This window comes from Neurospora crassa, linkage group III (assembly GCF_000182925.2).
Source record: "Neurospora crassa OR74A linkage group III, whole genome shotgun sequence".
NCBI lineage: Eukaryota > Fungi > Ascomycota > Sordariomycetes > Sordariales > Sordariaceae > Neurospora > Neurospora crassa.
The window spans coordinates 4,791,007-4,816,061 of NC_026503.1; the positions used below are offsets into that span (position 1 = coordinate 4,791,007).

At 53.0% G+C, this 25,055-nt stretch overlaps 10 protein-coding genes across 10 annotated transcripts; 7 read left to right on the plus strand and 3 right to left on the minus strand.

The window, feature by feature from the left end:
• Positions 1-546: 546 nt before the first annotated feature.
• Positions 547-1,365, minus strand: NCU08255 (hypothetical protein; the record flags this gene model as incomplete). The annotated part of the gene is made up of 3 exons (XM_954252.1): positions 547-1,089; positions 1,153-1,181; positions 1,248-1,365. 3 exons carry the CDS (start codon positions 1,363-1,365, stop codon positions 547-549), a joined length of 690 nt encoding a protein of 229 aa, XP_959345.1.
• Positions 1,366-3,097: 1,732 nt separating this feature from the next.
• On the plus strand, positions 3,098-3,457 carry NCU08256 (hypothetical protein; the record flags this gene model as incomplete). Its single annotated transcript, XM_954253.2, has 1 exon — positions 3,098-3,457. One exon carries the CDS (start codon positions 3,098-3,100, stop codon positions 3,455-3,457), a length of 360 nt encoding a protein of 119 aa, XP_959346.2.
• Positions 3,458-4,010: 553 nt separating this feature from the next.
• Positions 4,011-4,809, minus strand: NCU08257 (hypothetical protein; the record flags this gene model as incomplete). Its single annotated transcript, XM_954254.3, has 2 exons — positions 4,011-4,654; positions 4,752-4,809. 2 exons carry the CDS (start codon positions 4,807-4,809, stop codon positions 4,011-4,013), a joined length of 702 nt encoding a protein of 233 aa, XP_959347.3.
• A 1,404-nt stretch (positions 4,810-6,213) lies between these two features.
• On the plus strand, positions 6,214-7,617 carry NCU08258 (hypothetical protein). The gene is made up of 2 exons (XM_954255.2): positions 6,214-6,326; positions 6,510-7,617. The coding sequence occupies exons 1-2, from the start codon at positions 6,294-6,296 to the stop codon at positions 6,981-6,983; spliced, it is 507 nt and encodes a 168-aa protein (XP_959348.2). The 5' UTR covers positions 6,214-6,293; the 3' UTR covers positions 6,984-7,617.
• A 1,537-nt stretch (positions 7,618-9,154) lies between these two features.
• On the plus strand, positions 9,155-9,726 carry NCU16703 (hypothetical protein; the record flags this gene model as incomplete). Its single annotated transcript, XM_011395765.1, has 2 exons — positions 9,155-9,271; positions 9,355-9,726. 2 exons carry the CDS (start codon positions 9,155-9,157, stop codon positions 9,724-9,726), a joined length of 489 nt encoding a protein of 162 aa, XP_011394067.1.
• A 2,130-nt stretch (positions 9,727-11,856) lies between these two features.
• On the minus strand, positions 11,857-13,753 carry NCU08259 (hypothetical protein; the record flags this gene model as incomplete). The annotated part of the gene is made up of 4 exons (XM_954256.2): positions 11,857-12,033; positions 12,411-12,762; positions 13,009-13,241; positions 13,481-13,753. 4 exons carry the CDS (start codon positions 13,751-13,753, stop codon positions 11,857-11,859), a joined length of 1,035 nt encoding a protein of 344 aa, XP_959349.2.
• A 2,276-nt stretch (positions 13,754-16,029) lies between these two features.
• Positions 16,030-17,221, plus strand: NCU08260 (hypothetical protein; the record flags this gene model as incomplete). The annotated part of the gene is made up of 2 exons (XM_954257.1): positions 16,030-16,071; positions 16,139-17,221. 2 exons carry the CDS (start codon positions 16,030-16,032, stop codon positions 17,219-17,221), a joined length of 1,125 nt encoding a protein of 374 aa, XP_959350.1.
• An 895-nt stretch (positions 17,222-18,116) lies between these two features.
• Positions 18,117-19,850, plus strand: NCU16704 (hypothetical protein; the record flags this gene model as incomplete). The annotated part of the gene is made up of 3 exons (XM_011395766.1): positions 18,117-18,214; positions 18,280-18,698; positions 19,525-19,850. The coding sequence occupies 3 exons, from the start codon at positions 18,117-18,119 to the stop codon at positions 19,848-19,850; spliced, it is 843 nt and encodes a 280-aa protein (XP_011394068.1).
• A 749-nt stretch (positions 19,851-20,599) lies between these two features.
• On the plus strand, positions 20,600-21,649 carry NCU08261 (hypothetical protein; the record flags this gene model as incomplete). Its single annotated transcript, XM_954258.1, has 1 exon — positions 20,600-21,649. One exon carries the CDS (start codon positions 20,600-20,602, stop codon positions 21,647-21,649), a length of 1,050 nt encoding a protein of 349 aa, XP_959351.1.
• A 2,405-nt stretch (positions 21,650-24,054) lies between these two features.
• On the plus strand, positions 24,055-25,055 carry NCU08262 (hypothetical protein; the record flags this gene model as incomplete). Its single annotated transcript, XM_954259.1, has 3 exons — positions 24,055-24,156; positions 24,242-24,475; positions 24,534-25,055. 3 exons carry the CDS (start codon positions 24,055-24,057, stop codon positions 25,053-25,055), a joined length of 858 nt encoding a protein of 285 aa, XP_959352.1.

The window sequence follows — 25,055 nt, forward strand, 5'->3', positions numbered from 1 at the left end:
AAGTCATTTCACAGATCACGACGGGTCAAATAGTGGGAATCAAAATGTCGGTATTTCATAACAGTTTTGCCTAGAATTCCATTTCTAGCCTCCCTGGGACCTATACTCGGCATATGAGTTCGGCAGACCCTTCTTCGGTACGCAATTAGGGAGAAAAGATGGTATGTATCTTCCGACGCTGTTATACGTCCACCATCATATCATCTCGGGATTACGTCTCACTACTATCGCGTCGCGCCTTAGTTCTTTCCATTGTCCACTATAAAGTGTCCACTTTTCCCGATTTTCCCTTCTGATCTGGATCCGTCACCCTGTCAGACCCCCAGTATCCTCTCCAGACTCGAAGACGCTCCGCTCCGCAGGAACTTACTAATCCTGCTGCTCATCGTAGCAGTGCTGGCAGAAGAGACCAGATCCCCTCTGTGGGCGCCGCAGACAATTGGTGCATGTTCCTACACCCATCGCGGTATTGCGCCTTTGCGCCTCGAGCCTTCCCTTGCCAGCACGGTTCTTGAGACATCGTCGGCACTTCCTCGCACCCGTCTGCTAGACGGGTTGCGAGTTGCACTCGCTGCACTGCCGTCCTTGGACCTCGGCTGGGCCGGCATGCAGACTCTGAGAAGTTGCGGTATTGTTATTGTGATGGAGGTCCGTCTGTGCTGTGAAGGGGGCTGGGGCGAGGGCTGTGCTCTCAGCGTGGAAGTCATTGACGGGGACAGAGCTGTTGTCCTGTCCAAAGTTGTTGTCCTGACCAAAGCTGATGTCCTGACCGAAATTGTTGTCCTGGCCAAAGGTGTTGAGATGGTCGACATTGCTACCCTGCTCGGGCAAGTGGCTGCTATGAGCCATGACAGTCTGGCTCTGATAGAAATTGTTACTGTGGAGGTGTCCAGAGTTATTACCTTGACCGTAGGGGTTACTGGTGAGGCTAGCGTTGTTGGAGGTATTGGTGATCGGGTGTTGTTCGCTAGGCAGTGCAAGCTTGTGGACTTCCTCACTTCCGACCGAGGCGAGGTCTCCAAAAGAGATGGACTTCTTCCATTCTCCACTTCGTACCCACAACTCGAACTCTTCCAGAATGGTGAGGCTCTGGGGTGTGTTAAGTCTAGAAACAACAGAACTTGAAATGTCGTTAACCCGCTGATGGCTTACCTGAGGTTGTTGGGACGAATCAGTCAAGGCTGTATATAGTACTCTCGTTAGTACTCAGCTTGTCGCATTTCACTTCGGCCTTGGATGCGACCTACCTTGCTGATCCTGAGATGCGGAAGAAGAATCAGTCAGCGGAGGAAGCCGGGCATCATGAACCTTGCTCGCATCAATTTTGTAGATGTTCGAGTGGTTTATGTGGGAATTGTTCTGCATTCTGACCGTGGGAAGAAGACTGATGGCTCAGAATCCCCAACTTCTGGATGGTCAGTTCGAAATCTTATGTCGGTTCGTAGGCAAGGGAGGGCGGATTAAGTACATGGTTTTTTTTTCTTTTTGGTTTAGCTAGCACTTCACACAAGTCAGTGGGGACTGAGAACCACATTCACTTGTGCAATTTTCAGGTTGGAAATGTTATTGAGATCAATGGTAATAGGTAGAGGTACTTAGGGGTAGAATGAAGCTATTATCCCGCGGGCTTCCATCTACTGTTGAATGAAGCTGAGCGAGTCCATCCAAACGCGACCCGCAAAGCCTGTTGAGGGGAGAAAAGAAGGAATAGAATATGACATGAAAAACCCCAGCAAAAGGTGAATCGTACGTTTTGAAATGGAAAGGATATTGCTGAGACCAAGCAACTGTCTTGTAAGCTCGGTAACGTGCGCTAATGGTGACCCTTTGAGGAGTTGTAGAGCACGGTTAGATGAAGTGTGGCTGGTAGAGGATAATTCAAGACATCATGTTATATAAAGGTCAATAACGAAATGGAGAGTGAGTTCGGGGATTATGTATAGCAAAGACAGAAATGACAGCAATGTTTCGTTGGAATATATGATAAGTGAAACTGCTAGATTGGCGATGTTGATTCCAGTAATGTACACCTCAATCCTGAACATTGCCAACCTCATTCCCGCTCGGTGGTTTCTCCCGAGCAGCCATGCGCCGTCTTTGCTTTGCTGAGTGCTACCGGGTGCCCTGTTCTTTTCTGTATTGCAGCCCCTTGTGCGGCTTCCATGTCTGGATCTGTTCCAGCCTGATTTGGCCAAGACCCATCTGCAGCATCCTGCCCTAAGCTGCCGACACGTCCATCGATTTTTATAACCAGATCGTTCCTGCTTTCGACAACTGTCGCGACTGGGCTGCTGCATCTCCTCCTTCCTCCATTGCTGCGCGCCTCGATTCTCCTCCTCACACCTTCCCCATCCTTCGCTATTACTCTGCAGCCTCCTCGTCCCCTGCCATTTCATCCTCCTCGGAAGGATTCGGGATGCCATGTGTCGCATTGAAGCAATGCTGGCAATGGCGACCCGGGGCCCTCTCTTGTCGGTACATGCAGTTAGAGCATGTCTTCAAGCCCATGGGTCGGTTTCGTTCCATCGCTGCACGCTTACGCGCGCCGGGGCTGTTCTCCAAGCACTCGAGGCACCATCTGGCGCCAGTTTTCTAGATTGGATGCGGTTCCCTTGGCATTGAAAGCATAGTCTGGTGGACCTTGGTTAGAAGCCTAGATGAAGCTCATGTTGTTGGCGAGCAGTCCCAGTAGACAGTAGATATATATGAAGAAGCGTCTCTGTGAAGTTGTGCTACAATGACTCGGTAACAAAATTGCTGTTTTCAATACAGACAACGTAATCCTCATTCCCATTCCCGCTCGCGCATCGTGATGCCGGAGCGGCATCCGCCCCGTCGAATCTGTCACTTGAACACCCACTGCAGTGTCTGCATTCCCCTCCTTGATTCCCTCCTTACTTCCTTCCCCCGCTCAAAACCGAAGCCTGTGTGACTGGTTCACTCATTCCTCCAACCCTTCTCACAAATACCTAGTTCGCTATCTACTCTCCGCCCTCACATCCTATTCTCCCTCGTTGAATTCACCCCAAACCAGCTATAGTATCTGCCGCGCCTACGCCAAGACTTCACCCTCCTCCTTAGGGGGGTTCGCAATGCCATGGGCATTGTTGAAGCACCATTGGCAGTGCTGGCCCACAGCCCGCTGAGGGCGGAACATGCAATTGGAGCATGTTCTCAACCCCATCAGCCGATTTCTCTCCATGGCCTGACGCTTTCGAGGGCCCGGGCGGTTCGCCAGGCATTCCTGGCACTTCCTGGCCCCACTCTGCTAGATGGGGCGCAGATGGCACTCGCTGCACGGCGAAACAGGCTTCGGAAGGGTGCCAGGAGGATCGGTGGCGAGAATGAGGCCATCAAGGGGGTCCGCCAAGTGTTGGACTACAGACTTGTGCTGGAGGTGCTTGCCGGCCATTGGGACCGGCGGCGGGGGGGGGGGGGGGGGGTGGGGCTAGGTTAGGTTTTCCAGGGAACCTAAACAGGAATGTCCCGAATCTTTGCGGTAGTATGGCATGAGCATGGAGATTAACAGAGATCCAAGAACAGTTCACGATATATAATGGTAGAAGAAGCGTCATTAAATTCCGTCGACGTGCGATTACTATATCTGCTATACTGCACCCTCATGCGCAGGATCTTCTAGCTATGCATCGTCCCTTCCCTCCTAAGCCCCAAACCATATCTTCATACTCCCAGGTCCTCGACGCCCTTACTGATGATCCGCCCCTCCGCTATGCCATCGTTTCTTCCATCCCCTTGATAATAATGTTCATCGCAGAGAGTAAGGTCAGCGCCTCTATTGGATCCGCTTGTTGGCTTCCCTTTCGCGAAGGCGTTCACTCGCGGCCACCCGCAAAGCAGTGATCGCAGAGCTTTCCTTGAGCGCGCTGGGGCCGGCGCATGCAATCGGTGCATGTCAGGATTCCCCGTGCAGCCCACTCGTCGATCTGCGCCCAGCCAGCTTCGCCGGGCTTGTTTTTAAGGCAGGTCTTGCATTTGTAGGCACCGGCCTGCTAGGCGGTGCCCACTTTGCATTCCCGACACTTGATGAGGGTGCTGGACCCGGCGGCGGGAGCGACCTGTACGTTGGATACGGTGGCATGGGCGATGGGTTGGATCGAGTCGCCGGAAATGGGATTAAGGACGTTAGGGCTGAAGGTACCAGGACTGTGATTTCCGGTCGGGTTGTGGTTGGGGGCAAAGAATGTGGTTGCCAGATTCGGGAAGTTGCACGTGGTCGGGGCATAATGGTCAGTGATCGGAGCGTTGGCGATGGTATTCAACATGAAGTTGACTGAGGTCTTGAGAAGGATGTCCCTGTCCGGATGGCCGGTCGTGTGCTGGAAGGCAGCCAAAGGACGAGGAAAGAATGCGATCTTGTGACCCTCCTCCCAAGCAAGCAGGATCGGATCAATCAAGTCGTCCGTGATCACGCGGTACCATCCGCTGTCGTGTGCATCGGCACGCGGGGTGTCGGAATCGTTGCAGCAGCGAACGGTGTTTTCGTGGACGATGGAATGAATGGTTTGGTCGTGATGAGCCGAATCGATGGCTGAATCGCGAATGGGATAGGCTGCATCGCAGGCGGTATCCTCCAGGAGGGCGAGGGGATAAGGCTCAGTAGAGCCGCCGAAGCTGGTCTTCAAGGTAATCAGACCTGGAAGAAGTGCATACCCTAGTTAGTCTTCTGGTCTTGAATGGATGAGAACGCTCTACATTATGCATCGCATATTGTTTGGGACGAGATCGCATACCTGATGCAGCGTAATTCGCGTGGCCGTCAAAGGCCTGGGGGTCTTTGACAATAGGCATGTTGTCGCTGTCTCTCGTTTGTTTGCAGTTTCTTTGAGTAAATGTTTTGTGACAGCGGTGTTGACTTGCTTGTAAAGTTGAAAGGAGGTGCACGAAAAAAAACATCAAAGAAAGCAAAGAGGATTTAAACTATACTAACCCACTTCGGCGGTCGCTGTCCACATCAGCCCGAAAGGCCCGCGCAGGGGGACTGTTCACATTACAGTCAGTCTTGGAGCAAACGAGGGCTATCGAGTGAAACCACTACAGCTGTACTAAGCACAGCCTTTCGTCCGATATTGTGATAGCAGCCGGAGTGACGAGCGCTGGTTGGGACTGACCAAGTGGAGAGCATGGCGGCTCTTCAGTTCGAACGACCAGAAGGACAGGTTTTTGGTCGCCTGGAGGGGTCATTAGTATAACAGACAAACCGTGTATTTCCCTGGCCGAGTCATGCCAAACGCATATTGTATGGCAATCGCAACATTGCTCTTTTCAGAAAAGAAAAAAAAAAGAAAAAGAAAAAATATTCGCATAGGATGCAGATTCCTTGCGCAGCCTGGCACCAGGCACACATCGGATGGAAGTCGTTGAGATTAAGTTGTGAGGAAAGAGCCTCCCATTGGTGCAGCCAATCAAGGTTCTCCGGCGAATTGAATTTGGTAGGTGGTAGGGATCTTAAGCTGCAAGTACAGGGATATGGATGGAACCAAGTGGAGTCGCCCCTCGTTGCACAATAGCACAATAGGAACGATCGCTCTGAATAGGATTACGCCTGTCCGTGCACTGTGTCGCTCCTTCACCGATAATACCGAGATAGTTGCTCAGCCAAAAGTGACATAGGGGAAGGCGCTATCCCCTTATGGGCGAGGACCTGGGCTGTCACTTGTTTTTGGAGCTGTCCCTGCTCCTGCCCCCAGTGGCCAGTCCAGTGCTTTCATGACCATCTGAAAGACTCCTGCCCGCCCATGCTCGCCTATTTTGTTCCGTTCTCTGCTGTTTCCCTTGATCCCTCGCTGTGATCAAAGAAATTCTTTGTTATGACATCTCAAACTGAATCTTTGTTGACATATGTACAACGTACCGTGACCCCTCCTGCGTAACTGTCATGGACTGCTGCTTCACTCGTTCACTTCTGTCCGCTGTGCATAAACAGCGAGCCTATGCGCGAAGTCAATTGCTGCACGCATCGAGGACCCACTACGCCGACGGAATTTACCGATGGACGCCCCCTCATGACCCTGGCCATCCCATCTCTTTCCCTTGTGCGTGGAGAGGTTCTGCAAGCGCACGAAAATGGCCAGCAACTGTCGGTTTGTTTACCCAAACGGCAGCGAGGTGTCCACCCTCCCATCGAGCCCGCCGCATCCCAACCTGGGTAGCAGTGAGAGTTGGAGGGAAAGACAGCACCAGCCATCCGCCATCCACAACGTGTTTGTTGGCAGCCTCACTCACCATGGTGAGCGTGTCAGCTACGTGTGCGAGTTTGCCAGATAACCCCATGCATGTTTTCCCCGGGCTCCCATGCACCACGCAGGGTAATGCCACCAGATCCATCCTTGGTGCCAACCATCAGTTCCCCCCGTCCTCGGACACCCATCGCCAGCCATAGGTGAAGCAATCACCAAGAGTGCCGTGGCGGCAGCCAAGCAACTGCCAACCCTTTCCCTGTTGACATTTCCTTTGCTGCCCCGGAGGCTAACAAACACATGCCTGACTAGAGAGCCTGCATCCTCGCGCCACCGTGTCTCCCACCGCTCCCTGCTAAAGATGTCACGACCACAGCAGCGTCGAATGGCCATGACCCGTCCCAGTCCATGGATTGGCGCCGTTATCGCGAGCGAGCCCGTGGCCAGCCCGTGGCTAGGCCAGCCCAGGCATCCTCGATTATACTTCGCGAAATCATGAAGCCGTCTGTCCATAACTCCTCGAGCTCATCGGTTGGGCAGCGCAACGATGCTCGCTATATCGGTTCATTCTCAACGGAGCGTGTCGCGACAGCATCCAGGAGATACAACGGCACCGATCCCCCAACCGCGATACTGAGAAACAAGACCGTTGCCAACCGTGGCCTCTCGACCATACTTTGCCAAGCACGTAGATTCTTTCCCCAACCGTTCGCTCTCATCGTTCGAGTCCCGCACTCCCGCTCCGTACGAACCTCCATCCCGAGGAGACCGTCCTGGAGCCCGTGAAGAACAAAGTGCGAGACCCCCGACCGATCACCCCCATAGCGCGAGAATTTTCGTAACCAACCGTGGTGTCCTCGTTCATACCTCGACAAACAATAACAAAGAAGCATCTTCCCCATCGGCGTCCGAGCCGACCGTTCGGTTACCGTACCCTCGCTCCCTTCATCGCTCGATTCTGAGAAACTGTGATCGCGACCGTACCCGGAGAAGGAGCACGCTCCAACCTCGCCATGCGCATGGCGCGACCATTACCGCTCATCCGAGACCAAGCCGATATACCTCAACACCGAGCGTTTTGACTCCGAGCCCGTTCAAGCCCGGGGTTCCCCCGTAAGGTTCGCGTCGAGGCGGAAGCGAAAGACAGAAACAAGTGTTGGGAGTAATGCATCCACAGATGAGGCAAAAGGAGGAATATATACCCGAAGAGGTTTGGCTGGATAGAATCCACGCAAGGTCCAGGCAAGGATATTCCCGAAAGAGAAGGCGATTCTCGGGGACGGTGATGTTCGAAGAGGGGTTTACATGGACCTAGGGTGGACAAAGACTGGGCTGGGATGTCTCACAATCTAGGATTGGATCCATACCTCGCCTGGAGGGGCCATTCAGTGAGGACTTTTGCCAACAAAATACCTTCTGCGGGAGGGTTGTCTGGGCTGTGGCCTCGGCACCTTCCCGCGGTGAGCTGGAAGGAAACCCAGCTCCATTGCCTGCAGTGTTGTTATCGCAAGGCACCCTACGGTCTACCGGGGTGTCGGCGATAACATTACGAACCACCTCAGCCCGTGCCAGTCAGGGCTTATGCCCTGCCGGTCGGTATTTGAGAAGATTCTACACGAGCTAGGGAGTACCTCATACGTGCCGAGGGATGACGGGCTTATGACCAAAACTCCTTAGTGAGCCGTCGGGCAGACCGACCAGTTCAGAAAGCGTTCGGGCGAAGACTTCTGTGCTAGAGCAAAAAAGGCGATGAAGAGTCTCGACAGCTGGTACACGACCGATCTATTAATGACGCGAAAGATACCCCCGATGTCGACCGACTAAGGGCAATTCACGAGACTATTACAAGTGTTAGCGGAGGAGCCTAAACCGAGTGAGGGTAGACAAATACCAGACTGGGCTCAGTCTAGCGATCTGGGCATGGATCGCAGGAAAGAGAAGGATCAAAACTCGACAACTGATACACGATCGACGCGGCCGATACGATCCCATCCGAGCGATCCCAGCGATTCCAACGATTTGAACAATTGAAGCGATTCTCGTGGCCTCTGCGACCAAAGCGATGCCAGCGAGAGAGATGACTGTTCCTGAGGAAAACGTCGCGACCTAGATGCAAGCAGTATTGTCGGTGTAGCCCACTAACGAAAGATCAAGACAACCGAGGAGAGAAAGTGGAGGAGGAGATCGAGGGAGAGCCGATATGAATAGCGAGCCCGAGCTGACATTCAAGGCATGGGTTGCATCAAAGCAACGATGATACATACCGAGCTTTCGACGATTGAGGCAAAGAGCAAAATCAATGGATGCGCAGACGTGGGACATTTCCCGGCTGCCACGATTGAAACGGCCCTTACGAATAGTTCACGGGTACAATACCCGAGAACAGTACGTACACAGCGAGTGGAACTCGCAAAACCACGTCGTTTTCCATCAAGCTGATCAAAAGTACAGGTAGGTAGCTCTACGAAAACTCTAATACATAAAAAAGAAGAGAGCAAGGTCTGACTATTCGCAGCCTCATCGCCATCATCAAGTTCGCTAGCAGTTTGACTGGTATTCCCAAACCTGCTGTTGAAGGTTTCCAACCGTATAAGTCGAATAAATGTTTGGCCTCTCGCAAGATTCCGAACGAGTACAGAGTTCCAGACGTGGACTTCTACTGAATGAAAGTCCCTTCCGTGGACAGTTGACTCTTTCCACAAGGACTTACGACATATGGAGTTTACAACGATGGACGGCGTCTCGGCATTTTCGGCCATGGATGTGGACGTGTACCTCCACGAACCACCGCGGATGAGTTATCGCTCCACATCCGTATGAGTCGGCCAAGACTAACAATCATCCTTTCCCTAGATCCAAACCATGATGACGACGAACTTTTCCCGAGGTGCAGGCCGTTCGCTAGTTGCGTCAACATCAATCAAGACGGACAGAACAATACAAGGCTGCTCATAGCAATGACCAAAAAGAGTTGGAGAGAAACAGGGAGCGTGAAGATCCGACAAACTCGCCGCTCCAAGTACGGAGAGAAGGAGGTTCCAACACAGCATCGAGCCTTGAGCCTGGCTATCCAGGTACTGCCTTCCGTTACCTTACTTACGCCTATGCTTATCTTACGGCGTCGTTACAGGCCTCCCCTCATTGTCTCGCTTCCTAGCTCCCGGTATTCGGTACCACCGCTTGGCGCCTTGACCACCGCCGTTTCGTTCCTCGGCATCCGACCATTCGTACCAACCGACCGTTACTACCCACAACCACCGCCGATGCTCGTTGCCTTTCACTGAAGGCGCTCGGGTTCGGATCCGCAGCCACTACTGTTCCACCACTGCGCCCCGACCGATCCAACGCTCGACGACAACCGGTCATAGCCTTACCACCGTGCTTCCTCGGCTGCGGTGACGAACAAAAGACGGCGACGGCGTCCTTGACGTCTAGCGACATCGGGAGTCTTTTCCCGGCGAGACCGGAGCGCGTGGCGGAAGGGAATCTGGATACCGACGCAGGAGAGACGTCGTACGGCAAGGGGTGATTGCGCTTGGGCTTCTGAGCGCTGAAACCAGCCCCACAGCTCTCCGACGAGAATAAGGGGGATCAACATCCCCAGCACGGTTGCTCCCGGAGAAGCTCAAGCTAAGGGCCTGTCATAACTACGCCTCGTCTCTGAAGAACCTGCCCATCGTCGTTGGATATTGAACAACTCGTCGTTGGAAAACCTCCATGAAGGTCAGATCAAGGCTGCCAGCTTCAAGGGGCCCTTTTTGGACGTCAAACGGTGGTTGTGAGACATCAAGGGCAGTGGTTCAACGTAGGGCAGTCGTTGATTGACGTCAAAAGGGAGTTATTCGATCCTGCCTCGGGTGGCAAGATCCCACGTCAAGCAGTGGCATTCCACTGTGGGTCAGCGACTGCTTCAACGCCATGCGATGGTTCGTTCCAACGACGGGTGAGGAGGACCTCAGCTGCTGTCGAACCGCAGATACCCAAGAGGAAGCCAAAAACCAAACGCGAAAAGGAGGACAGCAGTCAGAACGTCCAGGTCCCCGGTTGGCAGAACCATGCAAGGTGACAACAGCCAGGGCACAAAAGCTGCGATATGCCGCTACCCGATAGAAGCACTGAAGGAGGCCAGAGATACGGATGCGAAGGGGAAAAGGGGGAGAAGAAGACAGCGTTATGAGGGAAGAAGGCCAGTCCTCTAATTTTGTGGGTGTTGCGGCGCACAACAAGCTAGAAAGGAGATGGACGAGCCCAGAAACATCTGGCGAAGACGACAATCCATGTCAGGGAGTTGCAAGCGATGACTGCAAATTGGGTTATTACTGTCCTTCCGAACGTCTTGCAGGTCTTGCAGTTTCTGAACATGCAGCGGACGTTAGTGCCATGGGGATGACGTGGAAAACTGCGGCGGAGGATTTGACGGTTATTTGAAGGTTTAAGAGGTTAATGAGATCTTGGTTCATTTGTATCGTCGAAAATGGTTGATAGGCGGTCGTAGGATGAGGATGCAAACATTGACTCAAGTCCAGAGCCCCTGACCAGTCATGTTGACTGCGCTGAGAGTCACTGCTTCCCTGGTTTCCTTTGCATTGTCACCTCCTATATTGATATGTACGTCATTTCTCTGCTGAGTCCTATGTAAAAGTCATCCCCCTGTTCTTTGCTTGCTTTTGCAGTTGCAATAACCCACGGCAGTCATTGATCACCAATATGCAGTGCCAGTGACAGGAAAGATATCCCCTACGCTGTTCCCTACCTCTAGGTACTCAATCCAGACAAACACCTAGTCTGGAGTTAAACCCTCTATTGTTCTTCCATAATCTTACAACTCATTGCCTCCCGCTTCCTCCGTCGACTGTTCTCAGCAAGGGCCGCCCAATTTCCCACAAAGCGACTCCCATCTTGCTCAGGGCAGCGAACAATGACCGAGTGTGTTGGCCCTGTGAACTCAAGACAGAGGTTGCCTTGCTAATGATCATGTCGTCCACTGGATCACAGCATCGGTCTCAAAGATGACTGCCAATGACTCCTGAGGCTTCGTTGGCATCGTCTAGGGATTCGTGACTCTTGCGGCGCCGTCCAGTCCAAATACCAGTCCTTGGTGGCTATATCATGGCAGATCTCCCCCGCTCGTCGCCCCATGTGCTCCCTCCCTGGCCAGACTTTCTGGGATATGTCTAGTTCGGTCAATGTTGCTATACCTTTATGCGGGTTACAGACGGCGGGGACCTCTTCGTACTGGCATAGCACTTAGACTGGGTCATCGTCGGGAAAAGTGCATATTGATGGAGACATCAACATATTGTACATTCCTCCTAGTCCACGGCAAAGTCTGTTATGCTCGTGTGGATTAATTGTTGCTATCTCCCATCTCGCATGTCCTCCGCACCTCCTTCCCCATCGGCAATTCGAGCCACCGTTCTCATCGACGTTGACTCGTGAATCCTCGTCCATACGGCGGGGGCTCGTTTGTGCCTTTGTAACTTTGGAAGCTTGCGGTCGCTTACAGCTGGATGAGCCACGGCACAAGCTGCTGTCTTCAAATGGGTCGTGGATGGTTGAACATCCCTCCTTCAGCTATTCAAGCTCGAAGGGCCACCATCCATCCATACCATCAGTTGGGACCACAGAGAGTAACCACTAACAGCCTCGCAGACTCGGTCTAATCTCGAATGTATGATGGCGGAGGAGCGTACCAGACTTCCGGTAGCATCGGTCGGCGGAGCGGTAGGTACGTTACCTTGGGGTAGAGGGAGAGGAAGAGGGCGTCATTCGGCGTTCGAGGAGGATTTCTTCGTAGTTCGTCCTTACTTCTGTTGTAATATGTAGGAGGAGTTAGCTATTGCGTTCCAAAGATGAGATAGAGTGGTACTGGTTCCTGCGTTCCACTCGTCGGAAACTAGTGAAAATCCATGACCATCACGCCGTTGGCAAGTGTCATCCAAGTCGAGGACGTTGGTAGCGCGGCGGAATGTTCTTGTGAGCCACCGCTTCACGAAGCCATCAGCGAGGTAGATGGATGTTGGCGTTGCGTTCTTAACACTTCACTTGCGGAGGCGACCCTATACATGATCGTTCTTGCGCAGTTGCCACGGGGTATGGTACCTGGTGCTTGGGCAGCGACGGCGAGACTCGGCGCTCCATTTGCAAAACTGCCGTTCTAACTTGCTCATCAGCTTCTCGTCGGTGAATCCTTTATGTTTCTCGGCTACTTACAACCTCTAGGCTCTGCGTTGCTGTGAGCTTGAGCTCTATCGTTGTGCCGGCTTGTCCGTGGCGCCGGCAATCTCTCGAGCTGAAGCAGGGCGCTGGACACCCTACGAAGGAGGAGGACAAAGGCGGTATCCGTTGGCGAAGTGGAAGCGGGTACCGAGGGTGGATTCTGCCGGCTTTGTTTGCTTGGTGAGACTTGGCTGCCTGGACAATAGGCGTCGGGTTGACTTGCTCAAGCGCGGCAAGCGCGCCTGCTGCCGAGGAAGGCGCGCTTGGGCGAGTGAGGTATACTTGTACGAGGGACTTTGGGGTTTTCCGAGCTGCAGCTCCGTCCAGCTCCAATGAATGCTTGGCGCTGTGGACTGTGGAAAGCAAGTCCCTGCCGCCCGCCTTCTCCCCTGCATGCCTTTCTTCCCGCGGTGATGTTTTCTTTGTTACCGTAACCCAGAAACATCGTCTTTGTTACCCTTGTCCCCTCTTTGGCTCTGCTCCGAACAAAACACGAAGCGCCGACGAGCAGCGCATCGAACACCTTCATCGAGAAGCGCGGTCGAATCCCCCCCGGTGCTGCGCGACTGTTGCCACGAGACTCCCGCCTTACGCGAGGCAGCTGTGCATCCCCATCACTCCTCCGATACAGCGCCCGCCTTCAAGCAACCTCGAATCACCCGGACTGTACGGGGCGACCTCTTTGCACGAATCATCATCGCCAACCGTGGCACGGTAGCTCATCCGAACGCTTGCAACCACGAAAGCCTCCATACAAGCCACGTTCCCGTTATCGGCCTGTATGACCAACGATCCATCGGCGTACGAGGTACAGGACGAATAATACTATTGTTGGGAAGAGCTTGCGAGCTACTCACGACGTCCCAAACTCGTCTTAGTCACCCATTCTTTGTCCTACCACATCGTAGCCTTCCGGGTAGAAAGACGCCGTCAAAACTCGGAAGCCACCACTCTCCCGACTCGCTTTGTTATCCCTGGTCTACATGATAAGCGAGCCAACGGAATTACTCGGCGTTTCCTAACCTGCAGGTAGGGCTGTCTTCTTTCAGAGGCGAACCACACACGAGATAGCTAACAGAGAATAACCACAGTGAGAACAGGACGTAGCTTCGACTATGCGTTCTCAGGACGACGAGCCCTCGGGGCAAATCATGGCCACCACCACCGGCGAGCCGGCTCTTGGCGTCGCTGACCCTCACGCGACTCCGACGATCGAGCAAACTCCCACCGGCCGCACGAGGGACAGAACTCATAATCCCGACCGCCGTACTACTTTGTTGACTACTCGATTCGATACACCCATCAACGTCGACGAGTTTCGACCAGTTGATGCACATCCCCGCCAATTACCCAGTGGTGGGCTCGAGTCAAACATGATCGGCGGCGCTTTGTTCAATGTCCCCCCAACGCGCCCCTTACCCTCGCCTACTTCGAGGCTTCTACCCCAATCCATACTTTCCGTACTACCCGCACCCATCATTTCTGCACCCACAGACCATGAAGCTCCCCGTCTCGAGTCAGACCTCGCGGAGCCTGCTCTCCCCGATCCCGTTCTCCCCAGATATCTCTTGTTACATCCCATTACACTTGATCCGCTATTTCCGGAGCTGATTCCCCGGGACCCCCCTCTACAAGATACCGTTGTTCCGGAACGTGGCTATCAAGGAACCACTGCATTTGCTAATTGGTTTGCAGAGGAGGATGAATTGTTCCATCTCCGTTAAGAATCTCTTGAACCGCGTCCCGATGAGTTCTTTTCCCCTGACCCTCCTCGCCGGGATCGACTCATTTCCGTTCCCAATCAGACCGCTCCAGTCGAGCATGCTCCCGTCGAGTCAGCGTCAATGGAGCAAGCTCCAGTTGAAGCTCTTAATCCCGCACAGGCTCCCGCAGCTCAGCCGGCCCAATCTGACGCACCTCGTCCTCCTGTCATCATAACCGCGACCTGCAACTACTGCGGCGCTTTGGCTTAGGCGACCACAGCCCGCCTCTGTTGGGGTCATTTGGAGGTTTTGCCAAGCGACGAAACTCGTCGCATCGTTGAGGAGCGGTATTCCAGGGGATATTATACTTGTACTGGCTGCATCAGAACTGAAATGCCCGTAGAAGGTCGACACTGCGAAAGTTGCAGACCAAAGGGGGCCAGGCAGCGCAAGAGGCGTAAGCAGGGTATCCCGGCAAAGCGTGCTGGGGGTGGAGGCTCCAAGAAAGGGGACGTGGGAAGTAGGAAGAAGAGGGATGGCAATGGGCGAGGAGGTCCCCCTGGTGCTGCCGGAGGGGTTTTGAGCGGCCGTGTCTAAAAGGCTGCTTGACCGACTACATTCCTGTCCGTTCACGTGCGCGCTGATTTGGAGTGTCGTTGAAGTCAAGGGCAATATCCTATCGCGAATATCACAGGAACTTGGCCGGGAGGAGGGAACTGGGGCAGGATGACCGAGGAGTAGATAGCTTTGTCTTTAACACCGCGACCCCGAAGTTGTGCACAACAGCTACATTATGTAGCCGCATTCGATGAACGAGCGGGGACAGTCATGACACGCTCTTCTTCAAATAGCACGTATTTTGTAGAACTATAACAATCTTCAACTCTAATTCCTTCTAAATTGACTACTCTCGTCTAGCGTGTGAATAGGTGTTCCATGATTTAGGGCAGTCGCTCGGCCGTTGACTGAATCTCTTTATACATATTCTATGGACGGCGTCTCGCAATGACCGGACATCGGAAAATTATGTTTTGACGAAACCGTTTTCTACTCCGACACCAGGCATGCCATCTATACTATCTATTTGTGGCTGATACATGATAGTGCCTGGCATACATATCGAGGCATGGCGCACGTAAAGTAGGGGGTTGGAAATATCTGAGTTTCGGCTGACCCCGTGTTCACATTCCAGACGCTTGGCGCTGCGGCCTGGGTGAAAAGTAGGTCCCTTCCGCCTGTCGTCTCTCCTGCATAGGTATTCTTTCCCTCCGTTGGTCTTCAAACTCACCCAATTCTCCTAACTGCATCCGCCTTCTCCTCTCCCCATATCGGACATCCTGATTTCGAACACCGCACAGCGCGAGGCATCAACCATCAGGCATTCCATCGGCGAATCGCAAAGCAACGCGCATTTGATCCTCGACGCAGGGAACTTGTGACCGTCCGGTGGACGTAGGCGAATCGAGCAGTCGCGCTCGGTCCGCGCTCAGTCCGCGCTCAGTCAAGCCGACTCGCGCACCATTTATCGATTCCTCATAGTAGGGCGCTGCCCTTTTTTCCGCCAAAAGTCATTCGTTGCATCAGCTGCAAGCACAGCCATCGGTTACAGCGCTTCCTGCCGAAGCACATGCTCAACTAGCTGCAACTCGCTCCTGCGGTCAACTACCTACCTAGTAAATGCCATCGAGGCCCCCCTCGCACCTCGCGTTGCAGAACCATCAAGCTTCCCATCGAGAAGACACACTACAACCTATCAAGTTCGCGACTCACACCTTTCACCTCCAGATTCGACCATTCGGTAGAACTCCCTTGCCACTTCCCTCGCTTCTGAAGTCCAAGCAATACATCGCTGTCGTCGCTCAATATCTTTCTCGGCTTGCCTTTTCTCGTGCCACGTGCAGCCACGCATTATGGATGAGTCCAACAGCCGCTCCGCGCGTTTGAACTTTCAGGTATGATCGTTCCCCTACAGAAACCCAGCACTGGCTGGAAACACCAGCTGACATGAAAACATGACAGGTCCCGGCGTTCGGAGGCCCGCCTGCCCGTCGCGACGCACGTTCCGGTCACATCACACTCGACAACATCAACGAGTCAGCTATCCACTCATACAACCTCGCATCAAACACATCAATCGATCATGCCGCTGGAGACATCCCTTCCGTTCAAGACACCCATTTGAGCACGCCTCCCGACAATCTCTCTTCTCAGCGCAACGATCTCACCGGTGGTAATCCCATCCTTGGCGGCTGGGAACTGAGTCTCTTTCACCGCTTGTCCCCAATCGTCTACGGACAAGGCGATACAGGTCCAAACGGAGGGCCGAGTGGTAGTATCCCCGTTCTTGCTGAAGGGGGACACGATGGAGAAATCGCTCCCGTCGCCATCCAACCTACTCGCCGTGAAGGGGTGGTTCTCCCTACAACTTCTTCGGCTGTTTCTCACGATGCTTTGCAACACCCTTCCCCGCAGTCTGTCGCCGGAGGTAGTGAACCTCTTGACTCGGACTTTGAAGTCTTCTTACCCTTTCCCTCTTTGCCACCTGGTGGCTGGGACGAGCAAGGCAACCCCATCTTGAACATCAATCCGTCTCAGCCGGCTCTTCTTCAACCTTCTTACTTCGAAGGAATCCCCGTTGAGGCAGTCATCTCCCAGCGTAATGCGCAGCCTATTCCTCAGCCTGCACTTCCTCAACCTGCCCTTGCTGAACCCATTGGCAGCGAGGAAATCTTTGCTGAGCAGAATCATGCTGAGTCAATCTCTTCCGACGCTACCCCTGGAGAACAGTCTTTTCAGGATTTTTTCGATGACGAGGAATTTCTAGAGCCTGGTCCGACATACTCTGAGATGTTTCCAGACCAGTTTTTCATTGCTGCACCCTCTGTTCCCATGCCAGCTCTAGTTGAGCCCGCGCATGCCATGGCTGTCAACCTCGAGCATACAACCACCACTTCTCCAGAGCGCGCCTCGGCGGGTGTCACTTCTTCTGGACATAATTCTACCAACGTGGCCTCTGTTCAGTCCGCCTCCAGTGAGCGGAACCGGAAACCCATCATCGTTGAGACCCAGTGCCATGCTCCAGGATGCGATGCCAGGGCTTAGGAGGTCGGGGCCATCCTCTGCTTCGAGCACCTTAGGGTGTCACCTAGCGCCGAGATTCAACGGACGGTGAAAGAACGCCACGCGCGCGGGTACCACACTTGTACGGGGTGTCTTAAAACCGAAATGCCCGTACCTCGCAAGTATTGCGAAGTTAGATGCATGAAGAGGAGCAAGGCGCAGAATAAGCGTCGTAGAGAAGGAATCCCGGCCAAGCGCGCCGGCGGAGGTGGCTCCAAGAAGGGAAACGCCGGACCGCGCAAGAAGCGCGATGGTAACGGAAAGGGTCCGGGATCTGGAGCCGCCGGAGCCGTTCTAAGCGGCAGGGTCCAGAAAGCCGCTTGAGACCTCCACATGCATCTCAAGCTTTTCTCGTCCATACGATCCGGTAGTACGTAAATATCAAGCCTTGGCCAGAAGGACATGCTTGCGTTTGTCTTCCTTCCTCTAGACGATGAATTGCTTGACTCAGAGACGCTGGCTCGGTCAGGTGTGGCAGTTAACAAGACGATGAGACGTCTCCAGGGTTTTCGGGCTTGTTGTTCTTAGTGGCCCATTTTCCCCTATTTACACATCAGAGCCAACGACCTACATTCAGATCATGGAATCATACTAGGTAGCTGTTGTTTCGGTCTCTATAACCAAATACGATGCTGATTTCACAAAAAACATTGATCCATACATTGTCTTATCTTGCATTCGTGACCTATATCGGTGGTAGTTCCACCTCAGCGATCGGGAGTTAAGCCCGTTCAACCGCCTATCCCAAGTAGTCTACGGACCTGATGGTTTGGACCCAATCAACCAACCTAGTGGCTAGCCTTCTACTGAAGAAGCTCAGGAAGGACAGGCTGGCGAGGTCGCCGTCGTACCCTCTCAATTTACTCTTGTCGAACCAATGGCCTTTTCTACCATAATCCTGCCCCTTCGCGCGATGATTCCCAGCACAATTCCGCCGACACTGTCACAGGAGGTGCTCAGCCTCGTGATTCCGAGGTACAGTTACCCATTCCCTCCCTGCCTCCAGGAGGTTGAGATGGACAAGGCAACCCCATTTTCAGCGGCATTCCCCGCTCTGAGCCTTCTCTACCTGAGACGGCTCGTTCTAAGCTGGACATGGATGAGCGGATAGCCGAGGACCCGGTTTCCTGGGGTTGTTCCCTTCCTGAGCCAGGTCATTTTGAGCTGGCTTTTGACGAGTGCGTCTGTAATGAGCAAGATGCCCCTAATACCGCTGTTCTTCCGCCCTCTCTGTCTCAGTTCGAACTTAAACAGCCTCATCTGGCCGTCCCTCAGCCGCATCTTGCTCAACACGGTCATTCCAGCCCTACCCCTCGTGAGCCGGATCCTGATCTTTTTGCCGCCGAGGAAGCTCTCGCGCATGTCTCTTTACCGAGATATTCGGAGATTCTGGTCAAGCTGAGCTCGCTCCCACCATGCCCCCCGTTGCAGAGCACGCCGAAGCTGCTCCTCCCAAGTGGTCTACTCTTACGTTTGGGGCTTCGATTGGGACTGCCCGGGTCTCTTCCTTTAGGACCTGTTTCCTCCCGGTGTCTGTAAACCCCCAAAACAGAAAGCAAATGTCACGAGCGGGTCTCAGTCGCAGAATTGCTTGATAGTACTTTAGTTCGTGGAAAGCGGTTTACTATGTGTTGAGTTGGAATGCGAACACAAAAGATTGATAGGACGGAGTTTCGGGTGCAATATCAATTTTACAACTTGACTTTAGTGCTTTTCGCCAGTACCTCGCCCTGCTTAAGCTTTTTAACACAATGTTCCTTAAAGACTTTTGCCTGCACACCGTGCCTACGATTTTGATAGTCAATAACTAAGGCGAGCTTGCCACGTCTTCGATGATTCCTCTTGCTATTCCTCGTGCGATGATCATATTGTGTGCCCCAAGATCGTGATGGCCGTTGGCGAGCTATCTCCGCCACAATGTCGTCTAAGGACTGAAGATGCATGGCGGGCGGTAGTGCGGTTGCATCCAGATCCTTACCGCTGGCTACGAAAAGATCTCTCCCGTTACCTTTTGGCCGAGCCGGTCTCGTGATGCAATCTGTTTGATTGTTCTCTTCGACTCCGGCATGTCCTTTTACCCAATGAAGCTCCGGAAAAACATCAAAACCGGGATTGGACTTTCATACGTGGCCCAATCTTTCTATGACAGCACTGCCTTCCACACCGCCGCTACGTGAGGGAGTATCATGCGTCTATGGTTACCGGTGGGCACACGCATAAACCTACTTGCGCCGGTATATGGTCATCGATGCTTCCAACTGGGGAGATGTGTGTGGTCTTGGTAGGAAGACTGGCGCTGTCTGGAACGCCTGCTACGACCGAAGTTACCGGCGTCAAGTCCTTGTTTGATAATGTAAGAAGGCCGCGGCGGAGGTCAGAGTCGTACGAGGATTGCCGTGCTGCTGGTAAGCTACCCCGCGACGTGGCTATGGAAGTGATTCGCTATTCCAAGGAACTCGGCGAGAAGGACAAAGGCACCTGCATGGCTCGCATCTACAACTGCCTCTATCCCGGTCTCAAAGACTTGGTCGTGGAACCAACTGACGATATCACCTTGGATGAATGGGAAGCGAAGGTCAGACCGCAAATACAGACGCTGTTCGTTTCATAGACAGAAAGAAACAAGGGATATACAAGATTCTGTCGTGGACAAAGGGATTTGTGTCCATGACAAGTGATCTTCTACTCCGATGGCGGAGAAATGAAAGAGTGTCCGCGTCCTTTGATTTAGATGAAAAATACGGTAATGCGTTACGACCCCGCGGTAATTATCATCACTCTCTCATGGAAGGCCGGAGGCCGGTGACTGCCACCGGCTACCGATCCCTATCTACCGGCAGGCTAAAGAGGCCCTGCCCTAGCCACACTTGGGGAACTACTGAGTGCTGGTAGGCCTGGCAACGGGGGTACGTACCAGCGTGGTCAGGTGATCAAGGTTGATATTTCGATCGCCGATTATGGCATGTCGCCCTCAGTGGTAGCTGCCTGTGGCTAATATCGACCAGGAAGTATACGGCGGGGAGCTAGTGGTCCGTGTCCTATCCTCGAACGGTGAATTGTACGCTGCTTTTCCCTTTCCCCCCCACAACCTATTTATCTGGCCAAATTTGCAAGCACAACCAATTTCTCTTCCTTTTCATCAACACACCCTACTCCCACAACTGAGAGAAAATCACAATTGTCTCACAACTGCTCGAGAGTCACCTCATTAGTAGGTATTCCAGTCATCTAGTACGTCGGTGACTCTAGAGCAACAACTCTGGAACATCGGCGGGCTTTTCTTTTGATTGATCAAAGGTAGACCTACCAACCAACAATCCAAACGCAAAATGCGCAGCTCCTTTGGTCAGAACTGACAACATGTACCTTAGTACCACAGATTTGAAGATGGAAGAACAGTACTCGACTAATGCCGCCGGCAACACAAAGCCGGCGTCGCTGCCCTTGCAAGATCATCAGGAGTTGAACTATCCTAACATGTGGGGTGATGATGGCAACCTTACGGGAATTGTCTGGCCCATCCCCTCCACGGATATTGCCACCAACGCAACAGGCAACATCAGAATCCAGGGTAACGAGCAGAACATGGTCATGTCTCACGGTAATGAACCTCAAGACATGCACTTGTCGATCCGTCATGATGAAGCCATTCATAGAGCAACCCCCAACAACGGAGGCACTCATGCCCAGAACAATGAAGTCACTCATACCTCTACCGACAACAATGGGTTCACTTACACTCACCAAGACGGATCAACTCATACCCCCCTTAACCAAGGCGCCCATACCCACAACAACGGAGTCACCTATGACCATAACAATGGATTCACTCACAGTCACATCCACAACAACAATTCCACTCACACCCCGCACAACGAAGTCAACCAAGGTAACTACAACAACGGAGTTCCTAATATCCCCAACCAGGACTCCAGTCACACCTACCTCAACGGAGTTCCTTACATCCCCAACCAGGATTCCACTCACAACTACCACAACGGAGTCGACCATCACCAAAACAACGGAGTTCCTTACATCCCCAACCAGGATTCCACTCATAACTACCACAACGAAGTCGCCCATCACCAAAACAACGGAGTTCCTTACATCCCCAACCAGGATTCCACTCATAACTACCACAACGGAGTCGCCCATCACCAAGACAACGGGTTTCTTCCCATCCACGACAACGATTCTACTCAAACCCACCACAATGGAGTCAACCATAACTACAACAACGTAGCCACTGACATCCCCAATAATGAATTCACTGACGTCCACAACAACGGAGTGGCTCACAATCACAATAACGGAACCATCTCTGCCAATCCAGGCCCAAGCAGCAACCACATTCAGCGCCCACCCATCGTAATCACCGACAAGTGCCGCAAGTGCCCTTCACCCGCCTAGGCGCCGGGTAAGCGCTACTGCTTTCGACACTTGGGCAACCGCTTCTCCAGAGCCCGGCAAGCTCTGGTTGAGGAGCGGTACGCTCGAGGTTATTACACTTGTTCGAAGTGTTACAACGAGGAGCTCGAGGAACCTCGGCTCTGCGATGCCTGCCGCCAAACCGGCCGAGACGTGCGGGCTAGGCGGGCCGCTGGAATTCCTCCTGTCGGAGGAAAGTGGGCTAAGGGCATCAAGCGTGCCAAATAGGCTGAGACTGGGAGTGGTTGGAAGGCTTGGAAGGAATCAAAGTGAGAAGTGAAAGGGGAACTAAGAGTTATTGAACATTATGTGGTCATGAGGGCTTGGGGAGGTCTTAATCGTGGTGGCATAGGAGTTTGATAATTTGCGGTACTTCCTTCTTTGATTCTTTGTAAATACAATCAAAGGGCTTTTCTACTACAATTCCTTAGCTCCGCGTAACCTCCCTTACTGCCTCTATATAAACTTTGTCTTGTTGCAAATGCATTGAATGGAACATTAATGAGGACCAATAACGACAAACCATCGTCCTATTCACCCCAACACAACGCAGGACGTAACGACTCAGGGGGCAGATGAGCAACAGGAAATCAACGCGGCTACAAATGTCGCTGAGAGAGAATCTCAATGTTGCCTTTGTGACACCACAGTAGGGAAGCCGGATGGCAGTCATCAAGCAGTGCACTGCTACCTCTAGTCAGTGCCAGGCGACCGTCTAGTCGTCGGGCGCCGGCTACTGTTTCAAGCACTCAAAGAACCGTCCGTATGCGGCCCGCCAGGCGGATGTTTTTGAGGGTTATCGCAGGGGTTATTACTCCTGTTCGAAGTGCTTCGTTGTGGGTTAAGAGCGCCCGGGCCTTTGCCCATTTTGCCTAGCGACAGGCCGTGCCACCCGGGCCGGAGGACGGCCCGAATTGCATCCACTGCCGGAAAGTGGGCGAAGGGAAGGAAGCTACCTACCTCTGGGGTTCAATTCCAACCAATTTATTATCCCTCAGCAAGTCGGCAATGAACAAGTCAACTTTCATCAACTTATCCCTGAGGCCAACGACTTTGGCATGGCTCTCCCCAATGCAGGCATTATATACCTACCTCTACTTAGTAGCTCAACAATCCCAACCAATTCAGCATCCCTCAGCGAGGCGGCACCCAGCAAGTGACCCCTTATGAAACTGCCACTCAGCCAGCTGCCACTCAGCAGCAGCAGCGGACCCCTATGTGGTCGAGGACAAATGCCAGAAATGTCCTGCACTCGCCTAGGTAGGCGCCGGGTATAAGCTCTTGTTCTCGGTATTTCGGAAACCGTCAGGTCTTTTACGAAGGCGTGAGTAGATCGTCCGTGAGCTTTACGCTCGCGGCTTTTCACACAGGCGCTTTGTCCGAGGTGCCGCCGGTCATTTTCTACACTAAAGCTAACAGAGAGGCTGGCATTCCTCCCAAGGGAGGAGGACGGGCCAGGGGTGTCAAGCGCCCTGGAAATTGAGGGTCCTACAGAGGATGAAGAGTAGGTACTTCTGGGATTTGAAGTAAGAGAGAGTGGGAAACTGGTACATTTAATCTTAAGGCCTGATTCAGTCGTTGGGGGCTCGGGGGGGTTATTGACGTTTGAAGAGGGAAGTTTTGATTTTTTTCTGTTAGGGCACTCTGTCCTTTCTAAGTCCTTGCTTTCATTCTGGGCGTCTTTTGCAAGTCCACATATCTGACATGTCCTGATTTTCTCTCCTGCTTTCCTGATATTGTGACTCTTTGCTTCTTGTATTTTTTTTTTCGTTCCCAGGAGTAATCGTCTAGCCGTCTCTGGCTTCCCTTCTATTGTCATTGTCGATACCTCTAGTAGGTACTCTTCATTTGTTGTCACTTCTTGCTTGAAATAGCCTGCCGCCCCAGGAACTGGCGCCTCGTTGCCTTTACCTCAAGGATCCAGCAAACGGACCTTCTGAAGCCCGCCAAGAAATCATCAGGGCGAAAAATGCAAAAGAGAATTCTTCGTCTAAAGCCGCTGCCACCTCGGTGAGAAGCTACGGTGAATGTGAAAAATCAAGGTTCTCAGAGTGCCAGGAAACGGGAGTGGCGAGTGCCAGCCTGGATTTTCTGCCGACACTATAAATTCCACACTGCTCTGTCCCCGCAACACTCGATACAAACACTCACCAACCCTCATCAAGTGTCCTACACATCTTTCAATCTAGAGACATCACAACTTCTCTAGAGGTATATTGCCGACGAAAGGTGCATCGCGTATGACAAACTGCCCTATCCAACAGTGATTAAAGTCAACAGGATTAACATGAAGTACATACCCACATATGTTCCTTTTGTTTCATTATCCTGTTATTAAAAGAGTCGACAGCTAACTCGCCCCAATCAAAGCACATCCACCAACAAAGATGGGCAATAGCAACGTGTCCAAGCCAAGCGGCGGAGGCTTTTATGCCTCTACCGATGAAAACAACTCAATCTATCCCAACGTTTGGGGTCAGATCAACAATGTAAGTGGAAGCTTCAGTTGGTTTCGACGACAAATTCCATTGTCTTTCTGGAAGCACAAGCTGACACATTGACACGTACGATCAGCCGGAAAACGGCAACAACGGTGCTTTCGTACATCCCTCTATGGCTCCGTTCGGTCACGTCCCTGTCCGCTTTGTCTCCATGTCTGCCCTCACCAACAATGGCCAGGGCGACGTGAGCCCCTTCACCAATACCAATCTAATCAACAATTCCACTCCTCATCCATTCACAGCTCCGGCCGGCAATATCCCTCCCGTCCCTGGTGCCTCTGGCGTCACCAACCATGGCCAGAGCCACGTGAGCCACTCGAACAACGACAATCTGATCGACAATTCCAGTCCTCAACCCTTTATAGCTCCGTCCGGCAGCATCCCTGTCCCCTTCGTCCAGGCTGGAGTCGAAACTATCTATGCCGACCGCCCGGTGGTTGCTGGTCCTGTCCACCCATTCGAACATGTTCACCCCTCGGAGCCAGCCCGCGAAGCGCGTCCAACTATTGTCGTTACATCGAAGTGCAAAGTATGCAAGGCACCCGCTTAGGCACCGGGCGCCTCCAAGTGCTTTAAGCACCTCGCGAACAAACCTTCTGCGGTCCGCCAAGCCGCAGTATTTGAAGGGTATAGCAGAGGGTACTACTCATGCTCAAAATGCTTCACTCCGGGTCTGGAGCGCGCGGGCCTTTGCTCTGAATGCCTGGCTGCCGGCCGGGCCACTAGGGCCAGAAGGGCGGCCCATATTGCGCCTACTGGCGGAAAGTGGGCCAAGGGCCGGAAGCGCCTCTAGGACGACCAGGGTGGCGAGGACAAGGTCAAAACTGGCCGTGTTCTGGAAGCGAGTCAAGAGTAGAAAGCAGAAAGAAGGGAACTGGCAGCAATAG

What these genes read in the sequence shown, in the direction of transcription:
- NCU08258 (XM_954255.2), top strand. Translation starts at nt 6,294, where the DNA reads ATGTTTTCCCCGGGCTCCCATGCACCACGCAGG. An exon ending in GCTCCCATGCACCACGCAGG is followed by an intron (nt 6,327 to 6,509) that starts GTAATGCCACCA and finishes ATGCCTGACTAG; the next exon opens with AGAGCCTGCATCCTCGCGCC.